This window comes from Humulus lupulus, chromosome 1 (assembly GCF_963169125.1).
Source record: "Humulus lupulus chromosome 1, drHumLupu1.1, whole genome shotgun sequence".
Taxonomy (NCBI): Eukaryota; Viridiplantae; Streptophyta; class Magnoliopsida; order Rosales; family Cannabaceae; genus Humulus; species Humulus lupulus.
In genome coordinates this window covers 294,888,627-294,902,780 of record NC_084793.1, presented here as the reverse complement: position 1 = coordinate 294,902,780, position 14,154 = coordinate 294,888,627, and the positions used below count along the sequence as shown (strand labels likewise).

General features: G+C 34.3%; 1 protein-coding gene across 1 annotated transcript; it reads right to left on the bottom strand.

The window, feature by feature from the left end:
* Positions 1-1,488: 1,488 nt before the first annotated feature.
* Positions 1,489-4,900, bottom strand: LOC133810644 (uncharacterized). Its single transcript, XM_062246073.1, has 6 exons — positions 4,246-4,900; positions 3,524-3,759; positions 3,170-3,428; positions 2,393-2,572; positions 2,156-2,311; positions 1,489-2,022 (listed from the first exon to the last, which is right to left on the bottom strand). Exons 1-6 carry the CDS (start codon positions 4,273-4,275, stop codon positions 1,855-1,857), a joined length of 1,029 nt encoding a protein of 342 aa, XP_062102057.1. The 5' UTR covers positions 4,276-4,900; the 3' UTR covers positions 1,489-1,854.
* Between the last annotated feature and the right edge of the window lie 9,254 nt (positions 4,901-14,154).

Below are 14,154 nucleotides of genomic sequence, written 5' to 3'. Positions count from 1 at the left end.
TTCAATGCTTTGAGTACCTTCTTCATTCCAAACCTACCTCTGGTACCACTGTTGTAATTTAACAACACAACTCAAAGCAAACAATCAAGAATCAATACTTAAAACAACAAAACAATTAATGACAATTCAGCAAACACAACCTAATCAAATAGAAGATTAAAAATGCAGTAAAAGGAAGAGCAACACTAGCTTTTATACTAGTTCGACCAACTTGAATGTTGGCCTACATCCAGTTTCCTTTGAGGTTCATTATTTCTATTACAAGCTTGATATATTCTTCAAACAATCTACAAGAGAATTTCTCTATGCACTCTTGTTCTTCTCAGATCTGAAAGACTCACTCTCAAGAGAGAATACACTTCTCTTACAATGTCTCTCAAGATAACTCTTTCTCTCTTAACTAATCTCTCTCTAAACCAAACTCTTATTTACTCTAAACAAAAATTCAGTACTAATTACAACTCAAGAAAAGGTTTAAAAAAAACCTAAAAGAATGACAGCTGCGAAACAGAATTTTTAACTACTTTCTAACCAGATAGGATAGTTATAACAGTTTTTGTTTGGTTTACTTTTACCACAAAAACCATATTTGTTGATGATAACAAACTAATATATATATATATATATAAACTAAATAAATTAATCATTAATTTAATATTATATTATATATAAAATCACAAAACTAAGTTTTCATAGTTTAATATTAGCTATGTAAAAGTTTATTTTATTAGAAAGAAAAGATATCGATATAGATGATTAAAGAGGGAAAGGAAAGTATAACATGTGAGGCACACGAGTTCATTTGTATTGAGGTCACTTTTTCCCAGCGTTACAAGATAAGATCGATACTGATGTGAATTAGTTTGATATAACTTTCAAATTTGTAAAAAGACAGAGACAGAGTCCCTTTTGACTTTTGGTGTGTGTGAGAATTGTGCGGGAGTTGATGTAAGTGGCCTCAATACCATAGTGTGTTTTGTCGTGTGGGTTCTACAAAGATTCGATGTTGGGCCTCAATATCTATTCGGCTACTGCTCTTCTCAGTCGGACTCCGATGTTTTGACCACTCACCAACCTACCCGTTTTCAGTCTTTTGACTCTTGACTTGTCCTACTACTCAACTCATTCATTAAAAACCTTCTCTCTTTCTGATTTCAATTATTACAAAAGAAAAAAAGAAAAATTCATTATGATCTTATTATATTTTAGTCCCATTTGAAAGTCACTTTCTAAGTTTGACATGTTTCCATGTGAAGTAATAATTACATTTAAATAAACAATTATATAATAATTAATATATAACAAAAAGTATTTAATTAATAATTACATCAATTCTCAAAAGACATGAAACTTAGAGTATACTCAATTCCCTATTAATTACATCTAATTTCAAAAACTTTAACCTAAACTTTATGAAAACATATCAGATATGTCACTAATAAACAACTCCTTTTGAGTTCTGGAGTATTCCCTTTGTGTAATACAATGTTGCATGAAAATGCATAAAACTTGTAATAGAAAGAAGCAAATGGGCTCCTTACAGTCCTCAAAAAACATTTCCATAATTAGTTTATGATTAAAAACTCATACAAACTTGAGCCAAACCATCTTAAAGAACAAAATGACATATACAATTTGATAGGGCATCAAAAAGGGGAAGAAAAAATAAAAGAAAATAAACTAATGAACAAATTATCACATCAACGAATTGTTGACTGTAATTGACAAGAGAATGTTGCAGCCACAAAATTTTCTAACCTTGACCAGTACCCTGTAAGCTAAGCTTATGTATAAGAATAAGTTAGGTTGGTATTTACACCGATCCAAGAGTTGGCAGCAGATTGGGGACTCGGACTAATAATCAGAGTAGAGAAAATGCTCGAATGCTGTTCCGCTAAGCGTCCTGTTCACTTCATCCCAGTTCTTGATGTGATCTGATAGTGATCCTTTATGTATTTTCACCTGACGGCTCCTTAGCTCCGTCACTGGCAGTCCAAGAAACACTTGAACATCGTTCAGTTTCTGTAGCAAAACATGAAACAGGATTACCACGTATAAACGCTGCAGGAAAATAAATCTCAGTAAATGGAACTCAGTGGTGACTGCATTATATGCAGCTTGTGATCAACAACTAAGCTTCTTAGAGAAAACTTACAGCAGGGTTCTTCATAACATCCTCGTAGTACAAAATCATGTGTCTAGTGGTGTTGAAACATGCTAAAGCCGACGCAGTTGCCAACTCCATTTTCACCAGGTCATCAACCAAAGATGTAGAATTGATTATTGGCTTGTATGTTGACAGTTTTTCAGCCTACAAGAAGTTAAAGGCAGTAATTTAAGAATATTCATCATCATGAACTCAATAAAAGAAAAGGATAAGACAGAAAAGAACCTCCTCAACGGAATGTACATGAGCCTTGTGAGTTCCATTCAATAGCTTAGCATATCGATCATACGAATTTGCAAGATTTGAGACCATCCGACGCAATAAATTCTTACGGAAGAGAAATATTGCAGAAACACCCCTACGGTTAAAGTATTCCACTATTTCTTTATGATGCTCCATCAAACCCTGCAAAAATCACAGCAAGATATGAGGGGGCTATAAAATTGACAAGTGATACATGCACACAAAAACACAAGCTCTCACATTATCCACAATTGTTTAGCAGGTTACCCTGCTTCCTTATATGGTTCCCCGATTTGAGTCAATAGATACATGGAAAATTTGTAGCAATACTAGAAAGCAGCTATGACAGTTTCCATGATAAATTTAAATGGTAGCAATCCATTTGCTAAGATACTCTAGCTACATTCATAAACAATACACATAAACTAAGGTGGAATTAATCTAACGACTCCTGAGAATTCAGGTGAATAAGTGGTTAAATTCTAAGTTTTGACCTTGAAAATGCACATTACACAGTTGAACTCTGAAAGAGTTTGTATCAAGTCAGGCGAGTTGTGTAATTTAACACAACAAAGACTTCCAATCAAATTTTGAAACCTGAGCGTCTGCCTAATGTTAGAATGATTATTAATAAAAATTGATTTGAATGAATGGCGGCTCCCATTATTTCACATTATGCAGACAAATTCTTACTTTGCCACAATGCAGAAAATCGAAATAAGAGATGACATTATCCAACAATCAAAGACAAGAGGATACCTGATTAAGCATCCACTTGAAGCCAACTGCAGCAGAGCACTCATTTTTCGAAGCACTACTCTGCCAGTCCAAATTATAAACCTTATCCATAGTCTCAACAATGGAAGATATATTTTTCCTCCTATGCCAACGAGAAAATATCTCTCCATTAGAGCTTATATTAATATGACTATTCAAGAGGCTCTCAAACCACCCACTTCCCGATCTCTGCATCGACAAGATAGAGAAGAACCTAACAGGATTATGGTCACACTCATCCCTACAAAGCAACCAAAACACAAACTCAGTAAAGGCAAAAGCAACCAAAAGCAAAAACTAACAACAATCAGAAGTAGAAACCCCTTGATTACCTACCTGCTAAAGGTTTTGGGATTGGGATAATGCACATAAGGGTATTCTAGTAGCTTAATTCCATTATCAAGACAAGGTCTTTCAACAACTTGGATGCTTTGATTTGAACTAAGGGTTTGAAAATTTATCTGCTTCACGCATATTGAGCAGATATAAACTCCACAAACCATGGCAAACACCAACACTATCATCCTCAACAAGAGGGTTGTTTTCTTAGGAGCCTTAATAACGATAGAATCCTGCCAAGTGCCAACCAGAAAGAAAATCAATAACGCCAAAACAGGGAGATTACTAAACACTTGTAATCATCAATGTTGAAAGATTTAGGAGTTTCTAAGTACAATAATTTAGTATATAAATATGCATAACCACTAAAATCCTACTGAAAAGTTCTAAAGCTTTAACTTTTCTGGAGTAAGATAAATAGATTCTAAATGGGTATGAATCTGATTATAAATTTTTTTTTTTCTAAAACCATGAAAGTACAGATCGGTCATGCAGAGAAAAAGGAAGCATATTTCTAAAACCCTCCATAAATATATTTCTTCCGTGCCCACAAACTGAAAGAACAGACTAAGAACAACAATTTTACAGATTAAAAACACACACACAAAAAGCCCAAATAATATATCCCATACCCATAAATGTAAACATAAACAAAAAATAATTTTCTCATTCAAATAAAAAAAATTGAAAAGCCATCGCATAAGGGAAAGTAAACAAACCTGGTTCAGTAAACAGATATACTCGGCCATTGCTATACAATAAACAGAGAAAATGGCGAAAAGGATGACCAAAACAAGCTCAAACACTCTTACTCAACGAACACCTTACTGAGCATTAAGCCACCATTGAACCTTGAAGAACTAGCAAAAGAGAGACCCAGAACAGAAAAGGCTCTGGGTTTCAGAGCTTTTTCTGTTAAAAAGAGAGAAAAGAAAGCCGGAACATGGAAGTAGAAGACGAAGACGAAGAGGGATGTTGTCAGCAAGAACACTAATTAGAACCAATCTTCTTCCCCCTTCTTAAATTTCATCAAGAAGAAGTAAAACTACAGGTCTGAAGAACACCCAGTCCTCGTCGCGACACCCCTGCCCCCCTCCGCCTGAGAGTCCCACCAGCTCAGTTCCTCACGTTGACGTTGGCGAACCAGACCCCAACGATGCAACTAACCCCGTAGCTGTCGAACCCAGCCACCACGCAGATCTGGAAACGTCGCAGTCCACCACGAGTTGCCTCCGTCGTCGTTGTCGTCCCCGACACTAGCCACTCAGGGCCGCCTGGGTCGTTGCTTCTCTCCGACCATCAAGAAATCTAGAAGAAGAAGAGGGTAGGAAGAAGAAAAACATCAATTTAGGTTTAATTATAGCTGAGTCTTATTCAAACAAAAAAAAGTATAACTCAGTCCTTTTTTTATTTTGCTTTAAATTTTATAAATTTTCGATTTTTTTTTATTTTTTTAATCTTTAAAAATTATTTTTTTAATTTTTAAAATAATATTTTTATTAAATTACACACGTATCACTATAAATGATGTTAAAGGTTTTTTTTTTAGAAATATACTTTTTTTTGTATTTTTTTCTTTTTAACTGTACTTTATTTTCTTTTAAAAATATTAACTTAAGTTTTCCGAAATACATTTTAAAATTTTATATTTACAAGAACACGTAAGTAAACAATCAAAAAAAACAACAATAAGGCTACAACTAAACATTAATCATACTTTTTTAAATCAAAATATTTCTTCAAACAATTAAACAACAAATAGACAATAATAGAACAACTATAAATAAACAATGTGAAAATAATTATCCATAAAATCTAAATAACACAAAAATAACAATAAGATAACAATTAAACATTAACTCACTACATACTACACACATTTAAAAACAACTAGAAGTCAACACATTGCATACTAGTATGTTTTTTTATATATAAAAAAATCAAAATATATGTGAAACAACTAAACAATAATTAGACATCAACACAACAACAGAACAACTATATATAAAAATCAACTAAAAATAATTAAAAATCAATGTGAAAATAATCAACTTGAAAACAATTATACATAAATCCAAACAACTAAAAAACAACGTGAAAACAACAATATATAAATCTAAATAACTAAAAAAAATAACACAAAAACAACTAACAAACAATCCAATATATATTAAATATTTACAAAAAACCAAATTAATAATAATAATAATTATTATTATTATTATTCTACTAAAGGTTAATTCAATATACATATGTGTAAAATATGAATATATCTAATGTTAGCTTTAACTTTAACGGAATATTCTTATATTTAATAGAATATTCTTATATTTAACGGTAGTTTGTAAACTCTTAAATTTAAACTTAAATAATTAAAAAAATTAAAATATGATATTTTTTAGATATTTTACAATGATAATTATTTTAAAATAATAAATAATTCAACAAATCAAAATATGATATTTTTTAGATATTTTACAATGATAATTATTTAAAAATAATAAATAATTTAACAAAATTAAAATATGATATTTTTGAGATATTTTAAAATGATAACTATTTAAAAATAATAAAATCATACATTTTATAACTTAAATAAAATTTAATTAAACTTAAACTCACTAATTAGAATAATAGCATATTAAATATATAATATAATTTACTGTGAATTAGCAACAAATTAGTTTTTTTAAAAGCTATTTAAAATCCATGTATAATACATCAAACATATAATATATAATCTCTTATTGTCATTCTCAAATTTAAAAAATAGAACAAACATAAACTTAAACAAACTAAATAAATTATTTAATTAAAATAAGATATTTATTTCAAAATTTATAATATTAATATAAATTTAATATAAATAATTAATAAATTTTATAAATAAAACTAAGTAAAGATGTATATTGCAAGTTATTTGTTAATAATTAAAATATGCAATATTATTCCTGCATTTTGTTTTTTTTTAGCATTACGTATTTCCATTTAAGCTCTCAATGACAATGTGTCAAAAATACTTTTATAGATAAGCTCAATTATTATTATTATTATTATTATTATTAGTTCATATATAACCATTGTTGATTGACTAAGCTTATAGACTCATCTCATTTGGCAAAGACGTACTATTAAATTAATAATATATATAGGTATTTTTTTATTGTTTATTGATGCTTCTCTGAATCCAACGAAAGTTGTATTTCAAATACCTTGAAAGTTGTATCCTTTGAAAGCCACGAGGGAGAGAGCACGATGAGGAGCTACTGAAAGTGCTACAATAGAGGCAAGAGTTGTATCCTTTTACCATTTCAAATGCATTTATTATAATTCATAATTGTGTATTCAACTTTAATTTTTATTTATATTTATACTAGATGCAAAACAAGGTGAAATGCGAAATTGCTTAATTTTATTTACAAAATTTATTAATTATTTTTGTTAAATTTGTATGATTTTTATATCAATTTTAAATAAATAAATAATATTATATATAAAAAAATGACATAAAAATTAAATCAAAATATTGTTTATAATTTTTTTAAAATATATATATAATATGATAATTTTTTAGATCACAAACTATTATATTTAAGGTACAAAACATTTATGATATTATTCAAATTACACATTAATGAATGAAAAAAAACTTGTTTATTCTTGATAGAAGATAAATGTTATTCTAATTTCTTATGTAGTTACACAAACATATTATTTATATACACACGACACACATATATATAATACTAGATATAAACAACGTACATTATGCAAGTTTTAGTTAGTTTTATTTATAAAATTTATTAATTATTTTTATTAAATTTATATTAATGTCATATAAATTTCGAATAAATATCATATTTTAATTAAATAATTTATTTGTTTATTTTTGTTTAAGTATATGTTTGTTCTAGTTTTTGAATTTGGGAGTGACAAAAAGATATTATGTATTATATGTTTAATGTAATATTAAATATTATACTTGGATTTTAAATTTAAGTTTTTTGTTAGTTTAAAAAAATACAATTTGTTTCTAATTCACAATAGATTATATTATATGTTTAATATGAAATTATTCTAATAAGTGACTTTAATTTTAATTAAATTTTATTTAAATTATAAAACGTATGATTTTATTATTTTTAAATAATTATCATTGTAAAATATCTAAAAAATATTTTATTTTAATTTGTTTAATTATTTATTATTTTTAACTAATTATCATGGTAAAAAATCTAAAAAAATATCATATTTTAATTTGCTTAATTATTTATTATTTTTAAATAATTATCATTGTAAAATATCTAAAAATATCTTATTTTAAATTTTTTAATTATTTATTTTATTTTATTTAAGTTTAAGTATTTATAAACTACCGTTAAATATAAAAATATTCTGTTAAATATAAGAATATTCCGTTAAAGTTAACATTAAAAAAATAAAAAACCGTTAAAACCAAGAATTTATGTTATCTACACACTTATTATATAGAATAGATATTTATAATGTTTATGAATATATATTTATGGGGAACGACTACGGTGTTGACAGCTTTTTATCAACACCAGTGTTGACAAAAGTTGGTTTTGGCATTTAGATAGTTATAAATTCTAATTTTTCATTATAACAGTGTATATTGTAGTCATTTAGAACATCCCTAAAATTTTAAGAAATTCTGAATAATTTACAGTGCCGAAAACAAGATTCAAACAGTTTGTTACACGTGTGCACTAAAAAACAGGCACATGTGGAAAATTTGGGGAATGTTCTAAATGACTATAATATACACAGTAATAGTGGAAAATTAGAATTTATATCTATCCACATGTCGAAACCAGCTTTTGTCAACATCGTAGTCTTTCCCTATATTTATATAAGTCAGATCAAATAAAAAAAACATTTTTCTTTTTTAAATATAAATTATAAAAATTTCATAAAAATTAAGATTATAAATTATTATAATGATATTTTATGATATTTAAATTTATATTAATATAATTATTAAATATCTAGTCTTTTATTTAATATTATTATAATGATGATATTTTATAATATTTGAATTCATATTAATATAATTACTAAAGATTTATTCTACCAAAATTTTATAAAAATTGAGATTATATATGTTATCCTTCAAAAATCCAGGGATGACGTGGCGAATGAAAAAGTGGCACGTGACATCACAATTCGTGAAAAAACAACAAAGTATTGAAAAAATATCGATGAACAAAGATGGATAGGTCCAGAACCTATAGGAAGTCGACCAGGCCTAAACCCCTAAGGGTGGTCTGCCTGGCATTGGCCCCCTAGGGGTGGTCGGACCAAGCATGCCCAAGAACCCCTTGGGGTGGTCGGCACACCCTATCCTTCATAGGGTGGTCGGCCTACACTCCCAAAGACACTTCACTGGGTAAAACTCACGCTCGTTCAAACTGAGATCAACATGCCTAGCACTCAGAAGATCAGCAGGCCTAGTGTAACGCCCTGGCTACCCCAGAACAGTTACGGTGAACGGTGGACCGGAAATTTGACTCGTTACCTGAGTCCTTTGGTCAAAAACGTGCTCTAAGTGTAATTAACAGGTTAAGGTATAAAACCAATAAAAAGGAAATTGAGATTTTTATTACAAACTGCTCTGCAGAGCTAAACAAAACATTTACAAGCTGTTCTCAGTACAAAATGGTCATTACTGTTCTAAAGTTACAACCCCGCCAACCTAAGCGGCAAAAATAGGGTAAACCCCCTAGTTCCTCTGAGAACACCTTGACCGTGGTGGTCAAGCGGCTGCATATGTACACGCCACCACATCAGCTCTCCACTCAAGGCTAGGTGAGCTTTTCTTTCCCTCTACCTGCACCACATAGCACCCATGAGCCAAGGCCCAGCAAGAAAACATAACACTTTATATAACATTATCAAATGATTATCATTATAATCACACTGAGCATAAAGCTTTCAAACAAAGGAGTAAACACCACATGAAGTCCTGATAAACCACACTGAGTGACTGACAAGCAAGTCACTAATTCAAATGGAAGAGTGGCTGATGGGTAAGCCACTAGCCTTCAACAGGTTCTGGTAACCGTACTGAGTGACTGCCATGCATGTCACTAATTCAGGTGGGAGAGTGGCTGCTGAGTAAGCCACCAGCCTCCAAGCGCTTATTTCATTCATCGACCCTCGGGGTCGGTCTAGCATTAATGCTCTCTGAGCCATTCAATGCTGATAATTGATTTGATCAAATCTTGTTGGCTTGCGTGACACACGCTAAGGCCGTCCTGACTAATAAGTCAGCTCAACATGATCAGTGCCCAGTACCATCGCCGAACCTGACTAATAAGTCACAGCTTCACAGTTGATACTAGCACCCTTGCCAAACCTGACTAATAAGTCAGTACCATGCACAAATGAGCAACATATGCTAAGCATTCTATATTCAGTCCATGTCCATATTCTCACAATCAACATGCTTCATGAATGTCCACGCATGTCATAATCGGGGTGCAGTTTTCTTACCTTTGGTTCGAGCAAGAACGAATAAAAGAACAACCCTGAGAACGATCGACTTTTTGGTCCTTTAGCGGTTACCTGGTCATAACCAAATCATGGGATTCCATCAATAAAATGAATAATGAAAGGTTCCCAAATCAAAACCTAACCTCCGGGACCTCAAACACTACTCAACCGGGTAGTAGGTTCAATCCCGAGGCCTTAGGCCTGAATCCCCATGCTAAAAAGCTCACTTTGGCCAAAAATGCCTTAAGGGCCGCGGCCCTCCTTGGCCATGCCGCGGCCCGCCCCTCAGACAGAGGCGCCTAAACCCAGCAGCTCCCAAGGGCCGCGGCTCACCCCTGCCATGCCGCGACGCAACACCCAGTTCAGCCAAAACCCCTGTTTTTCTTCCTCTACGATTTCTCTTAGAACCAACCCTTCAAACCCAATTTAAACACCACCCAAACCTCTCTCAAACACCCATTTAAACCACCAAAAATCACCCATAACTATCCCTCATCATAACCCAAGTAAAACATCCCAAGAACTTCCCTTGATTCCAACAATCCACCATAAAAGCACAAGCTGAAATCTAACACTAAAACAGAGATAAACCAGCAAGTTAATGGACAAAGCTTACCTCAAACCTGGAATTGAACCCTCTCCAATGGCTGAACCAAGTCTATAACTTAAGCCCCTTGATTTCCTAGCTTAGTTCCACCCCTTGAGCTCAAAATCTCCAAAGAAGAAGCAAGGAAAATGAAGGTACGGGAAGAAGAAGATGAGAACTCTGTTTTGGGTTCTGTTTTACAGCCATCTATACATCATATATATCCAAATCACAAATGACCATTATACCCCTAGGTCTAATAAAGCTTCTATAACCACTTCAAGGGTAATTTTGACATTTACCACCTACACCGTTAATGATAACTAACGCTTCCCAATTCCCGCTAATCTCAATATTCTCAAACACCAATATTTCACATCCCGTTACCCTTTAATGCCCGGTAACACTCTAGTCATTAAAACACCCTGAGGTTCACCCCGAGCCCCGAGCTTAAACCCGTTATGACCAAACCGATATTTAACATTCCTTTATCATCTCATGCCAAATAGCTCGAACAAACCCACATCATAATGTGGTCTCAAATTATATCACCAACATGCGAACAATTAGTCAATTTACCCTCAACGGGCCAAATTACCAACACACCCCTGTGGATAGAAATATGGACTCACATTCATGCATTTCACATCATATCATAATATAATCAACATATACATGCATTTAATCAATTAATAGCATATTTAAGGAAGTATGGCCCTCCCGGCCTACTGTTCACGCCGTTAAACACAACGGAGAATTCGGGGCATTACAACTACCCCCTCCTTACTGAAATTTCGTCCTCAAAATTTACCTGAACAGCTCGGGATACTGACTCCGCATATCTGACTCCAGCTCCCAGGTCGCCTCCTCGACCTTGCTGTTGCTCCACAATACCTTAACCAAAGGTATTGTCTTATTCCTGAGGACCTTGTCCTTTCTATCAAGTATCTAAACTGGCTGTTCCTCAAAGGAGAGATCTGGTTCAAGCTCCAGATCCTCATAACTCAGAATATGGCCCACATCAGATACATACCTCTGAAGAGCTGATACATGAAATACATTATGCACGGCAGACAACGCCGGAGGCAAAGCCAATCTGTAAGCCACTTGACCTATCCTCTCCAGGATCTCAAATGGACCTACAAATCTAGGACTCAGCTTGCCTTTCTTTCCAAACCTTCTCACCCCTTTCCATGGCGAGACTTTGAGGAAAACATAGTCTCCTACCTGGAACTCCACGTTCCTGCTCTTGGGATCTGCATAGCTCTCTGTCTACTCTAAGAAGCAAGCATTCTAGCTCTAATCTTCTCTATAGCCTCACTGGTCCTCTGAACTGCTTCAGGACCTAAGTATCTCCTTTCTCCTGTCTAATCCCAATGAATGGGAGATCTGCACTTCCTACCATATAGCATCTCATAAGGTGCTACTCCAATGGTAGATTGGTAACTGTTGTTGTAGGAGAATTCTATCAAAGGCGGGTACTTACTCCAGGACCCACCGAAATCCAGTACACATGCTCTCAGCATGTCCTCCAAAATCTGGATCGTCCTCTCAGATTGTCCATCTGTCTGAGGATGATAAGCTGTACTGAACTTCAACTTCGTCCCCATGGCTTTCTGCAAACTCCCCCAGAACTTGGAAGTAAAAGTGGGGTCCCGATCTGACACGATCGACCTAGGTGCACCATGGAGCCGCACGATCTCTCTCACATAGAGATCTGCATACTGATCAACTGTAGAAGTAGTCCTTACTGGCAGAAAGTGAGCTGACTTGGTGTAGTGATCCACTATCACCCAAATAGAATCATGCTGACTAGTAGTCCTGGGTAAGCCCACCATAAAATCCATCATGATGTCTTCCCACTTCCACTCAGGAATATCCAGAGGCTGCAGTGACCTTGCCGGCCTCTGATGCTCAGCCTTGACTTGTTGACATGTCAAGCACTTAGCCACATACTCTACTACATCTCTCTTCATCCCCGGCCACCAATATAACGATCTCACATCCTGATACATCTTTGTGGTGCCTGGATGCAAAGAGTAAGGTGTAGTATGAGATTCATCCAGAATCTCCCGCCTCAATGCAGTGTCTAACGGAACACATATCCGCCATTTGTATCTCAACAAGCCTACCTCAGACACTGTATAATCCCTGGATGCTCCAGCCAGAACATCCTCTCTAATCTCAATTAGCTGAGGATCACCCAACTGACCCTCTTTGATCCTCTCCAACAATGTAGACTGTAGCGTAATGTTAGCCAACTGGCCCACCAGTAACTCTATACCAGCTCTGGTCATATCATCTGCTATCTCTCTGGCTATCAGCCTCATACCATGAATCTGCCCCGGACCTTTCCGGCTCAAGGCATCAGCTACCACGTTGGCTTTCCCTGGGTGATACATAATCTCACAATCATAGTCCTTCACTAACTCCAGCCAACGCCTTTGCCTCATATTCAGGTCTTTCTGGGTGAAGAAGTACTTCAGGCTCTTGTGGTCTGTATAGATCTCATACTTCTCTCCATAGAGATAGTGCCTCCATATCTTTAAAGCAAAAACCACCGCCGCCAACTCCAGATCATGAGTAGGATACCTATTTTCATACTCCTTCAACTGACGAGAAGCATAGGCAATAACTCTCCCTGATTGCATCAAAACACAACCCAAACCCTGATGAGAAGCATCACAGTAAATCACAAACTTCTCCTGGTCTGTCGGAAGACTCAGAATCGGAGCTGTAATCAACCTCTGCTTCAGTTCCTGGAAGCTGTTCTCACACTTATCTGACCACACAAACTTCTGGCTCTTGCGTGTCAGCTCAGTCAAAGCACTAGCAATCTTCGAGAACCCTTCCACGAACCGCCTGTAATAACCTGCCAATCCAAGGAAACTTCTAACCTCAGAAGCATTCTTTGGCCTTGGCCAATATCTGACCGCTTCGATCTTTGTTGGATCTACCTTAATCCCCTCCTTACTGACAATATGTCCAAGAAAGGATACCTGAGACAACCAGAACTCACACTTCTTGAATTTAGCAAACAATCTATGTTCTCTCAGTCTCTGTAGAACCAACCTCAGATGCTGCTCATGCTCTAACTCAGTCTGAGAATATACCAGAATATCATCGATGAAGACGATCACAAACTGGTCTAAGTAATCCTTGAACACTCTGTTCATCATATCCATAAAAGCAGCAGGGGCATTAGTCAATCCAAATGACATAACTAGAAACTCATAATGCCCATACCTGGTACGAAAAGCAGTCTTCGGTATATCTCCCTCCTTGACCCTCAACTGATGATAACCAGAACGAAGGTCGATCTTAGAGAATACCTTCATACCTTGCAACTGATCGAACAGGTCATCTATCCTTGGCAAAGGATATCGGTTCTTAATTGTCAACTTATTCAATTCCCTGTAATCTATACACATTCTCAGAGAACCATCTTTCTTCTTTACAAACAGAACTGGCGCACCCCAGGGTGAAAAAACTAGGTCTAATGAAACCCAAATCTAGCAGCTCTTGC

Excerpts from the sequence above, each read along its gene's own strand:
- LOC133810644 (XM_062246073.1), bottom strand. The coding sequence starts at position 4,275 with ATGGCCGAGTATATCTGTTTACTGAACCAG. Across the intron at positions 3,760-4,245 it reads ATATCTGTTTACTGAACCAG|GATTCTATCGTTATTAAGGC; the intron begins GTTTGTTTACTT and ends GGCACTTGGCAG. Across the intron at positions 2,023-2,155 it reads ATGTTATGAAGAACCCTGCT|AAACTGAACGATGTTCAAGT; the intron begins GTAAGTTTTCTC and ends GTTTTGCTACAG.